Source organism: Bos grunniens, chromosome 27 (assembly GCF_055505025.1).
Source record: "Bos grunniens cultivar Pamir isolate PY7600 chromosome 27, Bosgru_T2T1.0, whole genome shotgun sequence".
NCBI lineage: Eukaryota > Metazoa > Chordata > Mammalia > Artiodactyla > Bovidae > Bos > Bos grunniens.
Genome location: NC_141191.1, coordinates 6,700,106 through 6,723,660, shown reverse-complemented (window position 1 = coordinate 6,723,660; position 23,555 = coordinate 6,700,106). Strand labels below are relative to the sequence as shown.

The window sequence follows — 23,555 nt, the reverse complement described above, 5'->3', positions numbered from 1 at the left end:
CGCCTCCACTGCCCACCCAGACCATTCCCATTTCCAGCCTCCCTCACTTGGTCCTCGACCAAGTGCTCGCTTGTCCAGAGCAAGTGCCTTTGGTCAATTTTAGGGTTAATGTACTCTTTCCCTATACAAGGCTGTGGGGACAGGATGTAGCAGTTGATTTTTACAGTTCTTGCAGGAGGTTACTAAGTTATTTCTGTTGTAAGGCTAACGTGTTAAATCCCTACTTTTTTCAGTTGCTGCAAGGAGCACCACACATCTTTAACTCTTAGCTTTCACGCGATCCTATGAAGGACATCCTGTCACTGGGTGTGTCTTACAAAGGAGGAGCCGCAGCTCAGGGAGATGGGACATCTTCCCTAAGGTTGCCTGGTGGAAAAGGTTCCCGGCACCCGGGCGGCTCAGCAGCCTCTGTCTCATTTTCCCTTGTTGTTGTTCCTCACTAAGTCACGTCTGACTCTTTGTGACCACATGGACGGCAGCATACCAGGCTTACCTGTCCTTCACTATCTCCTGGAGCTTGCTCAAACTCATGTCTCTTGAGTCAATGATGCCTCAGATCTTGTCCACTGTTGCCCCCTTCTCCTCCTGTCCTCAGTCTTTCCCAGCATCAGGGTCTTTTCCAATGAGTCAACTCTTTGCATGAAGTGGCCAAAGTATTGGAGCTTCAGCTTCAACATCAGTCCTTCCAATGAATATTCAGGACTGATTTCCTTTAGGATGGACTGGCTGGATCTCCTTGAAGTCCAAGGGACTCTCAAGAGTCTTCTTGAACACCACAGTTCAAAAGCATCAATTCTTCAGTGCTCAGCCTTATTTAGGGTCCAACTCTCACATCTGTACATGGAAAACCACAGCTTTAACTAGACAGATCTTTGTCAGCAAAATGATGTCTCTGTTTTTTAATATGCGCCCTAGGTTGGTCATAGCTTTTGTTCCAGGGAGCAAGCATCTTTTAATTTCATGGCTGCAGTCACCATCCTCAGTGATTTTGGAGCCTAAGAAAATAAAAGTCTGTCTCTGTTTCCATTGTTTCCACATCTCTTTGCCATGAAGTGATGGGACCGGATGCCATGATCTTAGTTTTTGAATGCTGAGATTCAAGCCTCCTTTTTCACTCTCCTCTTTCACTTTCATCAAGAGGCTCTTTAGTTCTTCTTCTCTTTCTGTCATAAGGGTGGTGTCATCTGCGTATCTGAGGTTGTTGATATTTCTCCCGGCAATCCTGATGGCAACTTGTGCTTCATCCAGACTGGCAATTCACATGATGTACCATTTTTTCTGGGGATGATTAACTTTAAACTCTCCAACATGGGGGCAGCAGGGTAGCTCACCATTTCACTGGCCTGTACTTATTATTCTTCAGGGGAAACTGATGGGAACCGCCATACAGAGCAAGCACATATGGATTTATGTGTGTGTACAGACATACAATGAAACTGCATTTTCAGTGAAGTCATTTTCACTCCATCCTCTCCCTCTGAACAGCTACCTGTGTACTCCAGTCTTCTTAGTAGAAGGCATTGGATGTATGAGATACTAGACAAGTGCAATACATAAACCTGTCAGAAGTCCTATCTTCCAGAAGAACTGGTGGCTTAATTAGTGGCTTAATAAGGGCAAAATTCTATTAAATTTCTAAGAAACTGCTTTACCACTGTTTGAAATCATTATGTGTGCTGTGCTTAGTCACTCAGTCATGTCCGACTCTTTGCGACCCTATGGACTGTAGCCCACCAGGTTCCTCATCTGTGGGATTCTCCAGGCAAGAATACTGGAGTAGGTTACCATACCCTCCTCCAGGGGTTCTTCCCAACCCAGGGATCGAACCGAGGCCTCCCACATTCCAAGCAGATTCTTTACCATCTGAGCCACCAGGGAAGCTGTGAAATCATCATACTGGCAGGTAAAATGTGCTGCTTAAAATGTTAATTGAATGCTGTCCTGCACTGTCTTGCTAGTGTTAAAACCCTGACTGAGGCAGGCTCCTGGCTTCAGCAGTAACACAGCCCCGCCCCAGCCTTGCCTTTGCTCGAGTCTTGGGGGTCCACAGCCGACCCTCCCCTGTGGCTCAGCCTTGCTCTGGGCCAGCACCGTGGGTGAGCTCTGGGTCAGGAAGAACACGCACAGTTTGGGGATGGCTGGAGGCCCAGGGTGACCGACTCTAGTCTTTCTGTGAGCAACTCTTTAGTTTTTTCTCAGTGAGCTCTATTTTTGACCAGTCTGTCTCCTTGCTTACAATGACCAAACCCTGTTCTGAAAGATTAAAAGTCCCACATGCAGGTGTAGACAGGATCCCTTCCAGAGGGGAGGGAGGGAGACCTTTGAGGGAGAACCTGGCCCAGGCACCCTCCTCCTGGAGCTCCCTGAAGTCTTGGGCTCCTCAGCACGCAGATGCATCACACCAGGCTCCGCATCTCACATGGCCTTCCTCCTTCTGGGTCTTTCTAAACTTTTGGAAAGCCTGCCCTTATAGAATTCAAATCAAAGTCATCAGCCAGAGATACAGTAGTGTTATGCGGCCCTTGTGGAAATAACGCATCGGCATTATCGTGAGACCAGGCAGAAGGGCCCTGCAGCTATCCGTGGAGGAGTCCCAGGGGTTTGTGACCTGCCGCGGAGACAGGTGCTTTACAGGTGCAGTGACAGTAATGACCTCGAGATGGGAGGTGCTCTGGATTATCTGGGGGGCTCAAGAGACCACAAGGGTCCCAATGAACGAATGATGGAGGCAGGAAGTCAGAGACATGACCAGGGAAGCAGAGGCTGGTGACATCACGGCTGGAAGGGGCTGTGAGCCACGGGCCGTGGGCGGCCCACAGAAACTGAAGAGGGCAGGAAGCAGGAGTTCTCTCAGAGCCTCTGGCAGGGACAGAGCCCCACAACACCTGGCCGTGAGTCCAGGAAGCCTGTGCAGACTGCTGACCTCGGAGGCTATGAGAAGACAGGTCAGGTGTGGGGGGAGGGGGGCGGTTAGCCTCTAAATTTGTAGTAATTTAACACGGCCAAAGGACATGAACACAGTACCACAGACCCTGCGGGCATGTGCCTCCAGTTCTGTTCTTTGCTTTCTAAACTGTCCCAGCTGTGCTGTCCCCTGCTTCCCACATACACATCTGAGAGTCAGCCTGTGTGTCGTCAGTGAAGTCTGTGAGTGTGAGCAGGAACATATTAAGTCTGCAGAGTACTTTAGGGGAGAGGGCCTTTGAACCACACTGAGTCTTCCAGTCCTTGGGCCTGATACGTCTCTGATGTTTCCAATCTTCCAGGCCACAGAGTCTGCACATCCCTTTCTGTTACATTTATTAAACTTAAGTATGTCAATGTTGGGGCTTCCCCCGTGGCTCAGAGGTAAAGAATCTTCCTGCCAATGCAGGAGACCTGGGTTCGATCCCAGGGTTGGAAAGATACCCTGGAGGAGAAAATGACAACCTATTCTAGCATCTTTGCCTGAAGAATCTCATGGACAGAGGAGCCTGGCCACAGTCCAGGGAGTCACAAAGAATCAGACACAAGTGAGCAACTAAACACCACCACCATCTTAGTATTGACCTTGTACTACAGAATCCTTGTTTGCCAACAATTTGCTGAACTCACTTATTAATCCTGAGAGCTTTCTGGTGGATTTGTTGCAGTTGTCTACACAGACTCTCATGTAGTCTGAGAACAGAGATGGCTCCCTCTTTTCCCCTCTATAACCTAAATGCCTTTTATTTCCTTTTCTTGGCTTATTATTGCACTTACACTTAGTCTGCTCACTAAGTCACCGTGGGCAAGGCTCCTCCCCTTGGGCAGGAAGGTCCAGGCAGGCAGTCCTGTCTGAGCACAGGAAGTTTATCAGATAACATGTTTCACTTCCCGCCTTGCTCATGGATAGCAGTTAATCCCACAGAGAGAGGTTAATTTCACACACAGTGGCCTGATGTTAAATGCACACCTGGCTCCGTTTCTACATGTGATTACTGGTGGAACCCTGGCAGGATTTGGGGCAGAAATGGGGGCACCCAGGCAGGGCTCCCCGTGCCTGGCAGCGGGGAGGGCGAGCCCTCATGCCCGCACCCTCCGCTGGCTCTGCGTTCCAGGAGGACAAGCTGGTATAGAACAGAGCACAGCTGCCTGGCCTCATAAAAGATAATGTCTTCCTCTGAGACATGAGGGAAGGAAGAGGTGACTGATAAACAGAGACACTGTGAATTGGAGAGAAAGCAAACAGGATATTCATTCACAGAGGCTGGAGCTATTAATGACATTGCATACAAAGAAATGTGGACCAGTACTTGTATATAATTAAGTAAGGCAATTCCTAATTGTTGCCTAGACAAACAGGACTTTGTGGGGGGAATTCCAGCCTTTTCCACTTCATGACTCCAACCACTAATATCTTAAACCTCACACACCAGAGAGAGATGCAGGTTAAATCATAACAAGGGAAAAAGACCAGAGCTGAAGTTGGAAATATATCTGCTGTTTATTTGCATATTATAATTCTACCGGCTTAAATTAACAGAGCATTCCCAGGTGGCTCAGTGGCAAAGAATCTGCCTGCAATGTAGGAGATGCAGGTTTGATCCCTGGGTTGGAAAGATCTCCTGGAGAAGAAAACAGCAACCCACTCTGGTATTCTTGCCTGGGAAGTTCCATGGATAGAGAAGCCTGGCAGGCTACAGTCCACGAGGTCACAAAAGAATTGGCAGGACTTAGTGACTAAACAACAACAGCAGTATAACACATGCTTGGGGGAGGAGAAGGGAGGCTGGGTACTTAGCAGATGTGAAATATTGACGCAAGTAACAAACGATGCTACCCTCATCAGACAGTAATGCTTTGGAGTGACCACGGGTTGTGGGTCAAAGTAAAAATAGAAAGAGTAAGAAACAATTTCAACTTCAAGAATAATGGGGAAAAAAATGACTTAAAAAAAAAAACCCCAAACTCTGCATTTAATACACAGAAATAAGGGCAAGTAATGTTATAGACAGACATGCATAGATAATAACATATCCAAACGGGATTAAACGAACATGTCTCTCAGTAAGTAGACCCATCTGTGAAAACAATCACGGAATTCCTTTGGCTTTTTAAACCATCGCTAACATAGGTCACATTAATTCTTGGTCAAGCACAGAAGAGCGAGCACTTGACTGTGAGAACGTGCACTGGGCGTTCTCCTTCCAAGTCTGCTCTAATCTTACATCTGCTCATGGCCGTGAGCTCTTTACCTGGAAACCTACCTGCTCGTCCTCCTGGGGACCATCAGAGCTGGAGGCGAGGACCATCAGAGGAGAGAGGGCAAGACTAACACGGACCAGCCGGCCACTCAGCCCGCGGCGAGAAACCGGGACGCGCATGCGCACTGTGCGGGCACGGAGGCTTACCCACTCGAAGGACAGGATCCAGCAGCCGCGCGCTATGCCCAGCAGCACGCTCAGGGTGCGGCGAGGCTTCCCGGCCAGCACGTGCGTGGTGCTGCCGCACACCTCCTGCGCCAGCGAGAAGCCCTTCAGTCTGTTCACGACCTGGATCACCACGCTGTACTTTCTGTGAAGCGGGGAGAAAAATCAACACACGGTTGTTTTTTTCTGTGCATAAACATCAAGGGGATTACAATGAACTAAAATGTAAAAAAAACTAGGAAAAAATGTACACTGACTTCTTCTATGCTGCTTGTTTCCCTGCAATCCATAACTTGAAATCTGGGGGAAATAAATTTCAGATCTCAACTCCAACTGTCTGTTTTAGTGGCTAAGAAACAGCGGCCCCAAAGCTAAACACGGTTTCCCCAGGTGCTCGGCGGGGCCTGCCAGTTCCCTGCACCAGGCCTCCTCCACACCCAGACCCGGTCATGTGTACTTTTGAGTCCTGTCGGACCTAGTTTTTGCACTGTCAGAACCAAGATCCTCACTTATTTTATTTTAAAAATGAAACATTTATCAAGAGTCAAACATATAATTTTATAGGTCCTGTTTATTAAAACTTCAGGGCAAATTTCACAAAGCTCATCACTGTTTATCTTCTGATTTGTCATTCCATTAATGCCTTAAGTACCCTTTTTTCTCTTTAAATATTTCTCTTCCCTAACTTTCCAAATCACTCTTCATATTCCCTTTCTTCCTTTTACAATCACCTTCCTATCATGCCTTTAACTCTGACATGTTGCTTTTCCCCCTCTCTGCCAGCAGCTTTGGGAAATCCCTGCCAAAACATGAACACCATGTAGGCTTTCTGAGCCACACCATGACGTGCACAGTGAGTTAAGAAACTTCTCGTCTCCAAAAATTACATTCCAAAAGGAAGGAGGTAGTTTTGTCCATGATTACGCACATCGTCTCCAACTATCTCCTGCTTATATTATGGCATTTCTCAGTTATGATGATCTGGGCTTTGCCGATCACAAGACCTATTTCTTCACTTGTGAAATACAAGGCCTGACCTCTATCCTGGTGAGAATTTTCCAGGGATCCCCAGGGTATAGCAGATGGATGAGTCAGGACCGGACACATCACTTTAACCAGAGAATATGTGCTTACTGGAGTTGCTGAAAATATTTAAATTGGGGGAGGGGTACAAAATGCAAATAAAACAATAGCAAAAAGAAGTGAAAACCTCTAAGCCAGATGCTCTCTAGAAACCTGTTCCTGCATATCTATGATTTTGTCATTCCAAGTCTGGGAGCTTCTAGCTCTTCACTGGATGTGCTAATCAATAACAAGAATCTTTGCAAAACACGGCTAATCAATATGACCTTAGAACATATAAGTCTTGTTCTTAACTTCTGACAACAAGTATTTGTGGGGCAGGAATGAATCAAAAAGAGATTCAAAATGGCCTAAATGAAGAGTTTGATTTTCAAACCTTCGATTGAGAAAATGGCTATCAGTGTTTTTTTTGTTTTTTAAATTTGGGCAAAAATACAGACTTTTAAAAATGTTAGACCATTATTCAATTATTCGTTTCTGTACTAAACTATTTAGGATGACCAATGTATTTCACAAGACATAAACAGAACTTGTGAGCGTGTTCCTTTTCCACTAGATAACATGTGGGTTTTGAACGACCTTTTAACTTCATGCCACAGGTGGGACAGGATCCTGCCACCCAGAGTCTTGGAAGCACGCACTCTTTCTGCAGCCTATTTTTCCCTGAGATGTCCCAGTGTTTTGATGGATATCTTAAAGCCCTAAAACTTCTGCTATTTAAAAAAATTTTTTTTCCTCTTTAAATAAAAATTAAAAAATCTGTTGCAAAGAATAAGGCACGGTATTTTTTTTGGATGTGCAACATTGTGCTAATGTTTAAGGGAGATGATAAGAGTGCGCTAGGGAGCTGTGAATGCTTCCACCAGATGTGCAGACAGCTTTTTTACCATGGTGGTAGAAAGCGTCCCACTAAAGCATTTCTTTAAGATCTTTAAGGGAAGCGGTTCCACCAGCGAGGCTCCACTTACAGGGCCTTCACGGGGTGGGGGTGGTGGACTCGCAGAGCCGTGCAGCACAAGACGAGCAAGAGGAACGGCAAATACTAAAACGCCTCTAAATGCCGTCCAAACCACTCAAAGGTCTTCGGTGCTGAACTGTTTACAGCCTTTTCACCACCTCTCTTATTTCCAGTGCTCTTCTGACTCCAGTGTTAATTACAGAGATCAACATGGACACAGCACAGACGTGAGGGCTGCCCAAGCACCCAGCACAGTTTATGAACGAAAAGTCCAAACTTTATATCGAGGAGAAAGTTATCAAAACAACGAGTACTTACTCAGATGGCATGCTTGTCATGACTAATGTTCTTGTTGGCTAGGGATGTCAAAAGAGAAGGAACAAAAAACAGTCAAAAATATAAAAAGTATTTTTCCCACAGAAATAAACTTTGTTTTCTGAAAAGTTACATCACTTAAAAGTAAACATTTAAGCATATATCAAAGGAAAAAAACTGTATATTCCTGGAAAAAAAAAAAAAGTAGCCCAAAAGATAGAAACTCAGATACTATCCCCAAACCAATCCAAAATAATCCAGGACATGAGGTAGAAGAGAAAAAAAACAGTTTCCCTCCAGAAATTCATTCTACCAGTTGCCTAGTGGGCCTCCACAAGCGCCAAACTGTTAACATGCTTCCAAGGAAGCAGAGCGTGAGAGAGACGTTTTCCTTGCAGGCTTAGAAACCATTTTTCCTGAGGCTTCTAGGCAACCATATTCTTGGTCTCAGATGTAAGTACACAATAATGGTCAAGCTTCTGCCACCTGCCTCAAGCAGATTCTTTCATCCCTTCCACACAAGAGCACAGATAATGGAACTGCTTATTTGTGTATTGGCATCTCCTATTAATTGGAACTGCAAATTTTTAAAAATAAAAATTTAAAAATACTTTTTACTTATGCATGCTAGCAAGAATTAAATGTTTCAGAAATATATAATTAGACATGTAAATTTCCCTGTAGTTCCACCAACTAGAAATGACTATTGTTTTATAATTCGATATATATTAGGGCAAATGTTCTTTTATTAAAAAAAATACCTTTATTTACTTTTGTCTGTGTTGGGTGTTCATTGTGGTACACAGGCTTAGTTGCCCTACATCATGTGGGATCGTAGTTCACCAACCAGGGATCAAACCTACACTTCCTGAATTGGAAGGCAGATTCTTTTTTTTTTTTTTTTTAATTTAACTTTACAATATCGTATTGGTTTTACCATATATCAAAATGAATCTGCCACAGGTATACATGTGTTCCCCATCCTGAAGCCTCCTCCCTCCCCATACCATCCCTCTGGGTCATCCCAGTGCACCAGCCCCAAGCATCCAGTATCATGTATCAAACCTGGACTAGCGACTTGTTTCATATATGATATTATACATATTTCAATGCCATTCTCCCAAATCATCCCACCCTCTCCCTCTCCCACAGAGTCCAAAAGACTGTTCTATACATCAGTGTCTCTTTTGCTGTCTCGTATACAGGGTTATTGTTACCATCTTTCTAAATTCCATACCTGGAAATAGAACTGCCTTATGATCCAGCAATCCCACTGCTGGGCATACACACTGAGGAAACCAGAATTGAAAGAGACACGTGTACCCCAATGTTCATCGCAGCACTGTTTACAATAGCCAGGACATGGAAGCAACCTAGATGTCCATCGGCAGATGAATGGATAAGAAAGCTGTGGTACATATACACAATGGAGTATTACTCAGCCATTAAAAAGAATACATTTGAATCAGTTCTAATGAGGTGGATGAAACTGGATCCTATTATACAGAGGAAGGCAGATTCTTAACCACTGGACCACCAGGAAGTCCCCCTAAATGTTCTCTTTATTTAAAACACAAACAGGAATGCACGCTATTCTTACACTCTTTCAGGTCATGTGATGTGCCTCAAATGGAGTCAGCTGCTCAGTATAACCTCGAAACCATCATGGCACACAAAGCAGTGCCTTGAATGGTCCTATGAATGAATGAGAAGGAACCAAAGGTGCCCAAAGGACCCAGGGGGACACATGGGGACGCAAGGGCCTCTGTGCCACACGGGGCTACTGAGACACAGTGAAGGAAGAGACAAGGTGAATGAAAAGCATACTCGGAGGAAGACCTCAGAAACAGCACATGAGCTAGCCAACAATGGACAGCCAAGATCCTGTGTTTTTAGTTTCCCTTCAGAACATCCTTTGTCAGCTCTCCTCTGTCCTGGATACAAGTAGAACATGAGCATGGCTCCCTGGGCTGAGTCTGGAGACAAGGCCTTTATGCAGGAGTAAGATTCTGGCTTCAGTGTCATCCTAGAATGACGACTACACAGAGCCAGTGACATGGCCAACCCCAAGTAAAACCCTGTGGAGGTCATTCCAAAGCATTTAGTTTCTTCTGGGGACCCATCCAGAAGCAGCCTGTAGGACGTCATCAGTGAGAAGTGCTCATTCCTAGAATGAAGGCGTGAAGAGGGACAGGCAGAGGAAGCTCTCCTGACTTCTGATCACCGGGCTCCTTCTCTGTGACTGCACCTCAGGCTGCTTCTCTTTCTTACCTGCACTCACTCCCGGGAGCCCTCACATGACCTCAGGGCTTTCTGCAGGAGCAAAACGCCTACAATCCCAACTTCACATTTCTAGCTGAGACCCATTCTGTGATGCCAAGACTCAGACTCTCCTCCTATCTGACATCTCCATCTGGAGGTCTAGTAAGGATCTCAGATGTGACATATCCAAAACTAAGCTACTGTTCTTTTCAGGAAATTATGCAAGAAAAAGAAATTCAAATTGTAAAGGAAGAAATCAACCTATCTCTTTTCACAGATGAGAAGATCTTACAGGCAGAAAACTCTATGAAGAAACCATAAATAAATGTTAGGACAAATGAATTTAGCAAAGCGGCAGGAAACAAAAAAAGCACAAAATTTATTTGTATTTCTATACCTTAGTAATGAACAATCAGAAAAGGAAACTAAGAAACCAATTCCATTTATTAGCACCAAAAATAATAAAATACTTAGGAATAAATTTAACAAAGATGAAGCAAGCTTTGTACACTGAAAATTTTTTTAATTGCTAGAAGAAATCAAAGATGACCTAAATAAATGGAAAGACAGTCTGTGTTCATGAATTGGAAGACTTAATATTATTGATGACAATACTTGCCACAGCAGATTCAATGCAATCTCTACCAAAATTCCAATGGCAATTTTTGTAGAAATGGAAAAATCCATCCTAAAATCCATATGGAATTCCAAGGAAACACAAATAGCCAAAACAATCTTGAAAAAGAACCACAAAATGGAGATCTCACACTTCCTGATTTCAAAATTTACTACAAAATTACAGTACTCAAATTGTATAGTACTGCACAGGGATAGATGTGAATACAGAATTGAAAGTCTGGAAATAAACCCTCACATCTATGGTCAACTATTTTTGACAAGGTTGCCAAGATTGTTCATGGATAGTCTCTTCAACAAATGATGCTGAGAGAACTGGATAACCACATATGAAATAAACTGGATCTTTACCTTACACTGTAGAAAAAAATTAACTCAAAATGAATCTAATTTGAGAGCAGAAGCTATAAAACTCTTGGAAGAAAACACAGGGAAAAATATTCATGACACTGGTTCCTTAAATTATGGCACCAAAAGCACAGGCAAAAAAGATATTAAATATTAAATAAATTGGACTTCATCAAAATTAACAACTTTTTTTGGCATCAGAAAACACTATAAAGACAGTGAAAAGATAATCCCAAAAATGGGAGAAAATATGTGCTAATCATACATTTGACAAGGGTTTAACATCCCGAATATATAAGAACTTCTACAACTCAACAAAAAAAGGACAACTCATTTTAAACATGGGCAAATAACTTGAATAGACATTTTTCCAAAGAAGATAAGCAAATGGCCCGTAGCACATGAAAATATGCTCTAAACCACTAGTCATTTGGGAAATTCAAATGAGATACCAGACCTAATGAGATACCACTTTATAGCTACGGCTGCTGCTGCTAAGTCGCTTCAGTCGTGTCCGACTCTGTGCAACCCCACAGACGGCACCACCAGGCCCTGCCGTCCCTGGGTTATAGCTACTAGGATGGTTATAATAACAACAACAACAATAAAACTCCCCCAAAACAGCAAGTGTTGATGAGGGTTTGTGCTGGAATATAAAATGATGCGGCCGCAGTGGGAAACATCTGGTGGCTCCTCAGAAAGTTAAACAGAGAATTACCAGAGGGCAAGCAGACTTACTCCCGGCAAACATCAAAATGAATCGAAAAACAAGGACTCATATACTTGTATGTGAATTTTCACAAGAGCCAAAAGGTGAAAACAACCCATGTCCATCGGTAGATAAAAGGATAGACAAAATTGGGAATATACATACAATGGAATATTATTCATCCATAAAAACAAATGAAGTTCTCATATATACAACATGGATGACTCTTGAAAACATGCTAAGAGAAAAAAAGCTAGATATAAAAGGATGCATACTATATAATTCTATTTACAAAATTTCTAGTAAAGGTAAGCTTGTAGAGATAGAGTAGACCAGAAGTTACTGGGGGCTTGCAGCGAAAAGATAACATGCAACCCGATGTTCACTGGAGCACAGTTTACAATAGCCAGGGCATGGAAGCAACCTAAATGTCCATAGACAGAGGAATGGATAAAGATGTGGTACATACATAAACAATGGAATCTTATTCATTCATTAAAAAAGAATGAAGTCATGCCATTTGCAGCAACCTGGATGGACCTAGAGTGTGTCATATTGAGTGAAGTAAGTCAGAGAGAGGAGGAGAAATGTCCATACCACATCACTTATAGGTGGAATCTAAAAAGAAACTATAGAACTGAACTTATAAAACAGAAGGAGACTCACAGACGTAGAAAATGAACTTATGGTTTCTGGGGCAGGGAGGAATAGTTGGGGACTTGGGGAAGGTCAGGCACACTCTGCTGTATTTAACATGGATAACCAACAAGGAGCCTGTACAGGGCAGGGAACTCTGCCCGATGTTACCTGGCAGCCTGGATGGGAGAGGGGTTTGGGGGAGAATGGATACATGTGTGTGTCTGGCTGAGCCTTTGCTGTTCACCTCAAACTATCACAATGCTGCTGATCGGCCATACTCCACTACAAAATGTTTTTGGCGTTTAAAAAAAAAGAAAGAAGAAATACTTACCAGGGGACGGGGTGAGGTGGGACCTAGGGGTTATTAAAAACCCTTCTCTGAAGGGTTTTTGGGGAGCTAGGGTCTTCCAAGCACGTTCTTTTTGGGCCCTGTACTTTCCTTCACCACAACCTCATCAGTAAAATGGCTCTACTGTGCTGTGGGGGAGCAAACACAAATTTGGTGTGGGAACGCATGGACAATTCTTTCACTTTTCTTCTATTTGAAAATCTTCATAAGACAAAGTTTTAACTGTTATTCAGGTGAACATTCTGTGAACTGGCAAGGCATATAACCACCACTGTAAAAACCACTTAGAGGGTCAATTATCAATTTGCCCCTTACAGTACTTGAAGCGCAGCAAGCATTCGGCATGCTCTGCCGAGCAGAATAAAAGCTCTGTGCACAGAAGTCAAGGTTCTTTTCCTCCTCTTAGAATACTATCACTGCCGGAAAATACCTTCTACCAGGCAATTATACAGAAAGAATATATGAAGCATAAAAGATACAATCAGATGCTAGGAGACCCAGAAGAAGACTGCAATTCAGTACATATTTTTGTAGCTCACTTGTTAGTGACTTCGTATCTGACGGCCACTTGGCCTTTCCTTACCTCATGTGTCTCATCTAAGAAACCAGACAATGAAGTACTCCTACAGGGCTAAGTGATTAATTACTTCGCTGAAAGCAGATATTAATTCGAGCAGTTTTGTAAACATAACCTTCACAGTATGTGATTTCATGAGAATACATTTCCTAACTTGGTCATTTATCTATGTAACCTTTGCTACATGTCACCTTTCAACGAAAGTAATAAAAACAGGGAGAAAGTTCAGTCGCTTTCTTCTCTCTTAATGATGGTGGCCTGGCCCTGCTCCACCCTGGCTGTGAAGCTACACGTAGGGTGACAGCCACAGTGCACAAAGCTAATGAGGATAGGAAAATCTTATTTAACGTTATTGGAAAAGACAAAAAAAAAAAAAAGACAGGCTAACCTCTATTCGAACCAACTACAGTCAGTGTTGCAAAATGAAACAGTCCTTCAAGACTGAGACCTGGATCTCCCTGTCCTGTAAGATGCATTCCCATTCTATGAAAAGTTGATTCTCCAAAACAAACTTGAATGTGACCTGGTCCCTGTGCCCTGGAATCTAGAAAGCTGGGTAAGAACTCTTCCCACCCTTTCGGGTTCTTGGGAAAGCGCAGCGGAAGGGCCCATGCTCCCCTCCACTGCTCTGAGACAGGACGGCAGCCGGCAGCTGGCGCCCTTCCTCCGTGGCGGAAAAGCCCCCCTCCTGCCTCCTGGGGTTCCCACCAGATGCACTGATGACCCCCTTGCTCACCTGCCTCGGGAGCCCCAGGCCCCGCCTTTTCTCTGCAAGGCTCCCCACGCTCCAGTAACATCAGTCTGAAAAGAATGGGCTCAACCGTCTCGTGCGTTTGTTTTCAGAGATCTGGGGCTGGGCCTCGCGTGGAACTGGCCCCACTTCCCTGCCCAGGTAACCCTGGCTGAGGGCATCTTCGGGACCCTTCTGAGTGGGGACTCAGGGTCCCAGCATCGGGAGCAGATCACGTCCTGGAGTCCGGGCTCTGGTCCAGCAATACCACGGTAAGGGTCTGATGTTTACTGCTTTCTGAGCGTTCACTCTGGTGCCCGTTTCTTTTGGTTTCACGGTCTGACCACTTGGTGATCTCTGCAAATCAGTTGATGGTCCACAGAGATCTTTGTTCCCTGACAGACAACAGAGTTTTTTCTGCTTGTTTTTCTACTTTCAGTTCAAAAACTATTAACAATTTCATGCCACCAGGGAGTAGATATCTGGCCTAAATTTTGGATTTCCGTGTTTATGCCATGAGAGAAATTTTTAGCTATGAGTAAAATTTTAAAATTGAAATTATAAGCTCTGTGTGTGTTCTGTGTGTGTGTGTGTCTATGTGCATCCATGCCTATAATCCAGAAAGGCCATTCTCATCCTGAGAAAAGCGTCTTGAGATGGTGTTACCAATTGAGATTTTAAAATCTCCTAAAGAAGCTGTTGGCTTAGAAATAAAGTGCCTACAAACCGAATATTCCTAAAATTCCCAAATATTATGGAAATTGAACTCCCAGTATTTTAAACAGTGCCAAAAAAGAAAAACTACTTAAAGAAAAATTTTGGGAAGGGATTTCCTTACTGTTTCCTTTTTTAAATTGGAGTATAGTTGATCTACAATATTATGTTAGTTTCAAGTTATAAAATAATGATTCAAAAATTTTATAGATTATACTCCACTTAAAGTTACTGTAAAATACTAGCTATATTCCCTGTGCTGTGCAATATATCCTTGTAGCTTATTTATGACGAGCCTGGTCCCTGGCTCACAGTGTTCCCGGAGTGAGGGAGGTGACTCTGAGCAGGCCCAAGAACTACAAGACGGTGGGGACCTCAGAAGAAAGGAATTCACCCAAATTTATAGGCACTGCAGGTGAAATCTGACAGCAGGCTCTTGGCTTGGCTTCCTTACCCCAAGAGGCTTTTAAATGTTACAATCTACGATCCCTTATGAAAACTTCCCGAAAATCAAACCTAAGGCCTAGGTGGTAAATTACCATTCTTGCTGCACCTATCTAAACACAGCTAATGAGACCAGCCTTACTCTGTGATCATAAATAATCTTTCTTTGATTACTGGGGGAGGGACTACAGAAAAAAATTCCGTTTCTATGGGAAACTCTGCAGTGTTTACCGAACACCATTCCAGGACTTTGGATTTTAGCCATGTTCACTGAGTGACTCTGCACCTCTGTGGACACTGCAGGAAACTGGTGGATGCGAAAACTCTGCTTTGTCTGGTAGACTCTTACTAGACTTCCTTTTCCGCTAGGTAAAAACCAGTTTGCATCCCTATCTGCACCCTGGCCCAAGTCCTACTGCCTTGCCCAAACTGCCAGTCCTTACTAAATCTCCAGTGTTTCCGGTTTTCTTCAGCATCTGCCTACAGTCCCCCAAACTAAAGTCTCGGCACCACCAGGAGCCAGCGCCAGGCGGCCAGGACCCCGGTCTGGCCTCTGGTGACCTTGCAGGCGCCTTTCTCCCTGGCTCTAATGGAGCCATGGGCACTGCTGCCCAACATGAGCCCAGGTGGGCAGGGTCCTCTCTGCACAGGCCCCGGGAGCGTCTGGCACATGCCTCTGTATGAGAGGTGGCCATGCCTGTGGGCAACCTTGATGGAGACCCTCAGGACACTTGAGAAGCTGTCCTGCAAAACTAAGAGCTGCTCCTTCATGGGGTCCTGAAGGCTCAACTCCCGAGTCTTCATACAGTTCAACTGTCTAAGTCAATTGTTTGCTCCTTTTCACTTCAGGAATACCTCTTTTACAATGCCCAATCTTCAGGGCCCGAAAACAACCAATCTTTGCCAACGGCAGATGAACCAGCATCAGCAAGAATTCCCCAGAGGCTAGGAGACTCAGCTTTGCCTCACGCAGAAGGTTTACCAACATGTCCGAGTTGTTTGCTGAGGAACCATGTCCTTTCCTCTGGGACTGAGAAAATGGAACCTGAGCTCTGTGCGCTTGCAAAACTGCACTGGTTGGAAAGCCGCCACCCTTGTGTTTGAAGAAAAGGCTAACTCCGAAGGACCACTGCTCTCCGTCACCCACACCACCTTTCTCGTTCCACCAACTCAGACCCAGACGGCCTGCGCTCACATCTTCTTGCCCAAAGACCCTCAACGCCACCCTGCTTCCCCGGCTCTGTGAAACCCCAGGGCTTCTCCTTCCCCCAAGCGCTCCCCATCAAAGAATGACCTCCACATTATATTGGTCTGAATAAAACCATTTTCTGAATTTCAGTTCATTTTGTCTGTCACAACTACTACACGTTTGTTTTAAATGTCTAGGAACAGAGTTTTGACAAAGGCTGTGAATACCCAAGAAGCACCTGTCTCATTAGATCTTCTACTTCAGTGTTTTAATTTCCAATGTCAAGTTTGTCCTCTAAGGTCAATTTTGAATATAAAGTGATGAAAAGAGGAAGAAATCCTTGAATAATTAATAGAAACAGAATCATCCTATGCTATAAAGAATGCAGATACCAATACTCATTTGGTCATCAGACACTAAATCAGATCAGATCAGATCAGTCGCTCAGTCGTGTCTGACTCTTTGCGACCCCATGAATCGCAGCACGCCAGGCCTCTCTGTCCATCACCAACTCCTGGAGTTCACTCAGACTCAGGTCCATCGAGTCAGTGATGCCATCCAACCATCTCATCCTCTGTCGTCCCCTTCTCCTCCTGCCCTCAATCCCTCCCAGCATCAGAGTCTTTTCCAATGAGTCAACTCTTTGCATGAGGTGGCCAAAGTACTGGAGTTTCAGCTTTAGCATCATTCCTTCCAAAGAAATCCCAGGGCTGATCTCCTTCAGAATGGACTGGTTGGATCTCCTTGCAGTCCAAGGGACTCTCAAGAGTCTTCTCCAACACCACAGTTCAAAAGCATCAATTCTTCAGCGCTCAGCCTTCTTCACAGTCCAACTCTCACATCCATACATGACCACAGGAAAAACCATAGCCTTGACTAGATGGACCTTTGTTGGCAAAATAATGTCTCTGCTTTTGAATATGCTATCTAGGTTGGTCAGACTAATTTATCAAGCACAAAACCAGACACTAGGGATGTAAGAACGATTCCTGCTGTAAAGAGGGTGAAAAGCATTTAGATATAAAATTATAATCCAGTCAAACTACAGGTATCATCAGATTTATGTGTAGTCAAGAATACAAAGGAGACAAAACTGGCAGCCTGAAGGGGGAAAGTGGTCAGGAAATCTTGAAGGAAAATGTGGCCCAGGTAAGACTTGGAGGATGAGGAATTTGGCAGGCGAGGCGGGACAGGGTGGTCTAGGGGACAAACACGCAAAGGAGGGGACAGAAAAGGGCTCCTTTGGGGATCTGAGAGGGGTTTGTATGCATTTACCAAGATGTCACTCCAGAGATCAACATTCAGAAGAGAGTAAGTCTTGGGAAGAATTGTGCCAAGACTGGGAAGATGTTCCCTGACTCTTTAACAGGATGGTAGAAATGACACCCCTTAGTTTGCACTAGTGGGCTTCCCTGGTGGCTCAGAGGTTAAAGCGTCTGCCTGCAATGCAGGAGACCTGGGTTCGATCCCTGGGTCGGGACTAGTATGTATGTCTTGTGGGAGGCTCCACTAATTTTCGCATTTTTGAGAGGACACAAGAACTCTTTCATCGTCTGCAGTAGCTCGTGATGCTAAGTTAACAAGGCAGCCAGTGGTTCAAGGTACAACCTCTGTTGTCTTCCTGCACTGACGCTGGTGGGACACGGTTTGGAGATCCAGAAAGTTTACCTGTATTCACAGGTCATCTGGGGGCTTAACTAGATTCATGTGAGAAGAACCGTAAACACAGGCATGTATCTTAACACTGTAGCTGTAAGCGTGACGATCTCAGAAATGAAAACACAGCAAAGCTGCAGCTTATGGACAACCTCAGGAAAAGTGGAAACCTTCATCCCGTCACTTTCAGTATGTTAGTGTAGAATGTCGTCACCCACTCTTACTCTGCTCACACCTATGCAGGTAAGCATTCCAGGGTTTCTGTTATAGAATGCTCATGCCAGAAAGAAGAAAAACAAACTTCTGTTTTTAACATTGTTGTTCATGAAAAAAAGAACGCATAGCAGCATTCTGTTCCTTAAAAGGAAAACACTTGTCCAAATACAGCTACGCAACACCAAAAGGTGATCAAAGCCGATACAGAGAGATACTCGTAGGAAATAATCCACTAACCAGTGAGGAAGAGCTCGCAGATATGAAACACAGTACTTAACTTTAGCAAAAGTACTTTCTGGAAGTTCTAAAGTGGTGAGTTGGGGGAGGGCAGGTGACACTGAATATCTGGGAAATAGTCTAGTTGATTTTGTTTTAATAAGATCAAAGGGAGGTCAAATGAAACAAATATACTTGTTTTAAGTAGTGATAAAAAAGAAACACTTTAAAAATAAAACATTCTTTAAATGTTTTGGGTTTAGGTAGCATCTCATAAGTAAACAGTGGAAACACTTCCTGGAAAAAAAAAAAAAAGGTGAAGAGATAGGCTGATTCATGTTGATGTATGGCAGAAACCAACAAAATACTGTAAAGCAATCATCCTTTAATTAAAAAATATATAAATCTTTTTAAAAGTGAAGAGATAACTCACACCTTTGTCAAGATTATTGATTTCAATCACTACTAATATAAGCCCCCCTAGGTATGCAGGCACTGCCAGAATCATATATTTGCATGAATTTTGACTATAGAGAATATTCCCTCAGTCGTGTCTGACTCCTTGTGACCCCATGGACTGTAGCCCACCAGGCTCCTCTGTCCATGGGATTCTCCAGGCCAGAATACTGGAGTGGGTAGTCACTCCCTTCTCCAGGGGATCTTCCCAATCCAGGTCAAACCAGGGTCTCCCACACTACAGGCAGATTCTTTACCATCTGAGCCACCAAGGAAGCCCCCTAGAGAACATAAAAGTGAGCAAATCATATAGGACAAAACATTAATTCTGAACAATGTCTTCAAATCAGACCTGAGAATTTTCTATTATCTCGACCTTGGCAGCTACATCATTTAAGTGTCTTCAGAAAAAGCTCAATCTACGGATAAGAGATTCCAGTTTTTTAAAAATAAGCAGCTCATGAGATGTGTCCTACATAGTATTATCCCTTTGCTTTTAGTTTGATGATCAAATCTATGCTCTGAAGCTGGGCTCACTGCAGAAAGCTGGGGCAGAAATCTTTAACTTACTTAAGTGAATCTTTTTGTAACTTAATTGTTCTTTTTAATATATTTTTTCCTTATGTGAAATTTATTTTTTAATAAGGAGAATTACAGAGACTGTTAATATTCAGGGTTTTATTTTTCCTAAAAAGTATAATACCTTTCTAAATGTTCTCAAACAATGCAATAATAAAATGATCAGTTTTATTGGTCAGTAAAGCATCAGTATTGATTTTGATACTCATATGTTGGATAAAGATGAACTGTTTATCGTAAAATGAAAAAAAAAAGCATAGAGAAAATGAAAACATCTGAGTTATTCATCAATACCCGATTTGTTAAAAAACACATACACACAAAAATCATGATATTTTAAGATGCTTTATCTAACAAACTTAGCATCAAACGCTCAAAGTGCCAGGGGTCAGCGCCTCCACCCAATTCCTGGCCGTGAGTGTGCTGGGGACCAGAGGCAATGGAGCCCTAATAGCAAGGAGCACACTCCTCAGAATGGAATGCCTCTGTCCCCCTAAGTTCCTTTGTTGGAATCCTAACCCCAGTGTGACAACGTCGGGAGGTGGGACTTTGGGGGTTATGAGGTCACGAGGGGGGAGCCTTATGAAAGGGACCCCTTCGCCTCTCCTCCTGTCTGCCATACCAGCTCCCAGTAAGAAGACAGCCGTGCATGAACCAGTAGGTGGCCACGCCTAACCCTGAACCCGCCCGGCCTTGACCTCAGCCTACAGAATGCTCTTTATGAGCCATCCAGTCTGCTGAATTCCATCTTGGTAGCCTGCGCAGATTAGACTGGAGTGCCACAACCCCTTCTGTACTCAGGAATGGGCTCCAGGGAGAAGAGGGGCCAGGCGAGGAAGGAGGCGGGACCCGGGCCACTCCAGTGTGCCAGAGAGGAGGCGGCGGGATCCGGGCCACCCCGGTGTCCCAGAGAGGAGGCGGCGGGACCCGGGCTGCCCCAGTGTCCCAGAGAGGAGGAGGCGGGACCCGGACCACCCCAGTGTCCCAGAGAGGAGGAGACAGGACCTGGGCCGCCCCAGTGTCCCAGAGAGGAGGAGGGTATGCACTGGAGGGCGGGGGAGGGCAGCCCCACGGGGCTCCCACAGGCCCCACCTGGGGCCCCTCTGTCTGTGCACCCCCTCTGAGACAGAGGACAACAGACAGCAGCCCACAGAGTGACGTGAGGCATCTGAGCCCATACAGCATGCCGCGGGACAAGGGTGTCCAGGGTGGGTGGCCAGCCTGAGACCGTCTTTCAGCCCCGCTGCCACCCGCAGGCAGGTAAGGACCGCTTCAGATCCCAGCCCTTGCGGGCAGCCTGAGAAAGAAACTTGCTTAGATGCCTCAGCTCCTGTGAAGGGCAGAGTTCTTTCACCATATACTCTCAACATATCCTAAACTCAAAAAGCCTGGCCTTTGGGAAACAACGGGTAAATTTGGCAGGGGGCAAAGCAACCTCATGGGATGTCTGGGCTAGGGCTTTTACTCTGAGACAAAGACACACACTGTCCCCTCTGGCCCTGAACCTCAGGGCTCACACTGTAGCCGAAGCCTGGGTTCAGATTTCTAGTTTGCTATCTGTTGTCCCAACTCTGTGCTAAAAAACATCACCCAGTGAGCTGGAGAGACACAGTAAAAAAAAAAAATAAAAAATACCGGAAACAAAGCAAAAAGCCCCAATCTGATCGATGCTGAGAGAGATGTGGTGCCTTTTCACATTTTTATTTATTTTGGCTGCATCGAGAGGCTTGTGGGATCTCAGTGCCCCGGCCAGGAATGGAACCCAGGCCCTTGGCAGCGAAAGCACCGTGTCCTAACCACTGGACCGCCAGGGAATTCCCTTTGGTGCTTTTCAAAAAAAATGAACAGAATTAGATTACAAATAGTGGATTTATTCAGAAGTAGAAAGCAGAAGACATTTCTGCAGAAAAATAAAACAGCCTATCTTTAGAAAAGTTTTTGAAAAACTGAAATTCACTGATAAGGAAGGCCAGATTGAGAACCCCCCTACACACCAGCCTGCCCAATTCACAGCTATTGTATGTTATCCTGACTCACCACTGATACGTTCACTAAATCCCAACGCATATCCAAAAGCCACAAAGGCATGTGCCAAAATCTATGTGAAATGCCTCCAGCTTTATTTTCTAAGAGGCTGTAATAATGCCTCACTGACTCTGAGTTGTGGCTTCATCTGTCACTCAATTCCTTTCCATCTGAATAATGCTTGTTTTAACGTCTTTTTTTTTTTTTAAACTACTAATATCCAATAATTCATATTCGTAAGTATTTATTTGGAGAGCGGTCACTTTGAAACCAAACAGAGAAGAGTTGAGCAAATTTAAGGAGAGGAGAAGCGATACATTTCTTGCGACAAGAGAGGACAGCGCTGCTCCTCCAGAGAAGACTGGGAAAAACCTGCTGGGAAAACCACCCACATGTCAAGTGGACGCACGCTTTGTGGACACACACGTGCGTCTCCACGTGTGCACGTCCTGGCACCTTAGCAACTTGCAGATGACTGCTCCCACCCGCACTGAGGTTGGGGGAGAAGCCATGCGGTCTGCAGGCCCTTCCCCGCCCTCTCCGGGGCCGCTCTCTGGAGGGTCCTTGGCCCACGCGGTCCCTTCCAGGAGGCATGTCCAGCTGTAACAGAGCTCAGAGGAGCAGGAGGGGCTGTCTTCCCAGGGATGTCTCCAGTGACAGGAGGCTCTTTCCAGAAATCTCCCAGCAAGACTTCCCTTTGCGTCTGACTGGGCAGAAGTGAGTCATATTTCCAAACTGGGCAGAGAGACAGAATGATGGAGATGCGCTTGGATCTCTAACTGTCTGAGAAGAGGGTGGGGGCAGGAGGGAGTCATCACATTAGGCAGAAACAGTCCCCTGGCACAGTGGCTGCTCAGTGAGGAAAGCATTTAGGGAGTTCCCTTGGTGGCATGAGTGGTAAAGAATCCCCCCACCAATGCAGGAGGTGTAAGAGACGTGGGTTCCACCCAGTGGTGGGGAAGATTTCCTGGAAGGAAACAGCACCCAACTCCAGTATTCTCGCTGGAGAATCCCATGGACAGAGAAGGCTGGTGGGCTACAGTCCACGGGGTTGCAGAGGCAGACATCCCTAGGCAGGCGTGCACACTGGTGGCCTGGAGGTTAGGACTTTTTACCTCCAGTGCAGTGGGTGCAGGCTCAGTCCCTGGTTGGGGGTTAGGGTCCCACATGCCACACAGCGTGGTCAAATATACATACATGTAAAATTTATATTAAATTTATATTAATATATATATGTAAAATTTTTTAAAATGCCATCAGAAAAAGAAAAAAACAAGTATTTAAAAGGAGGGGCGGGACACGGAGTTGCATGTCTTTTCCTTCTCTTCAGCTCCTTTACTCCCAGAGAATCCATTTTGTTGGGTTAAAGATCGCCACTTCAGCAGGTTACTATTTTGAGGTTTTGCACAGCTCAGATTAATTTGATATCTCTAAGCCAGGTTACCAAGGTTACGATCCCTTGGCTAACATTCTCCAGATGTCATATTTAGTGAGCTAGACCTTCGGAACCAGCAGCTGTGACTACATCCGGAACGTGAATCTGGAATCTGCCCAGTGCCCCGAACGCCCACGGCAGATGCTAACGGGATGCCTCGTAGTGTCCTCTGCCTCCAGACCTCTGGAGGGGGCGGGGGCGGGATGGGGAGGGCTCTATGTCGGCCTCGGCCTTTACTGGCCCAAGAGGACCGCTGGGAGCTCACGAGAGTGGCTTCAGCATTGACCCGGTGGCCCTCACGTCCACCACCGCCCGGACGGGGCACAGCTGAGGCTTTCTGAAGCACATGTTAGAACGTGGCACACAGCAGCCACCGGGCACAGAAAGCCCCGGAAAGGACAGGTGGTGCTCTGTGAAGATTCTTTCCTAATGTTTTCTATATAAATATTTTTTTCTCATACACAAAAAGAAACAACAGTAGGCTCACAGAGCCACAAGCACTTGTCACACCTCCCAGTGGCAGCAGGTTGTCGGATGGACTCACAGAGTCGCATCTGCTGGCAGACTGGACACCTGTCATAACGAGCAACCCCCCGCCCCTTGCACTGCCAGCTCTGGGTGCGCTTTGC

General features: G+C 45.1%; 1 protein-coding gene and 1 long non-coding RNA gene across 29 annotated transcripts in view; one reads left to right on the top strand and one right to left on the bottom strand.

The window, feature by feature from the left end:
• Positions 1 to 23,555, bottom strand: part of MCPH1 (microcephalin 1) — a 232,385-nt gene that overhangs the window by 155,730 nt on the left and 53,100 nt on the right. For 24 of the 28 annotated variants that reach the window (XR_015155995.1, XR_015155994.1, XR_015155997.1 and 21 more), the window contains 2 exons: positions 7,750 to 7,787; positions 5,373 to 5,535 (listed from right to left, as the gene is read on the bottom strand). The exons of the other annotated variants lie outside the window; for them this stretch is intronic. Coding sequence is in view for 20 of the 24 variants with exons in the window: in XM_086379712.1 (XP_086235838.1) it covers positions 5,373 to 5,535; positions 7,750 to 7,787 (201 nt within the window). In the remaining 4 variants the exon portion in view is untranslated. The remainder of the gene's footprint in view (positions 1 to 5,372; positions 5,536 to 7,749; positions 7,788 to 23,555) is intronic. 28 annotated transcript variants of the gene reach the window in all.
• Positions 13,857 to 16,492, top strand: LOC147343425 (uncharacterized). Its single transcript, XR_015155998.1, has 2 exons — positions 13,857 to 14,268; positions 16,004 to 16,492. It is a non-coding gene; the product is annotated as an uncharacterized LOC147343425 (long non-coding RNA).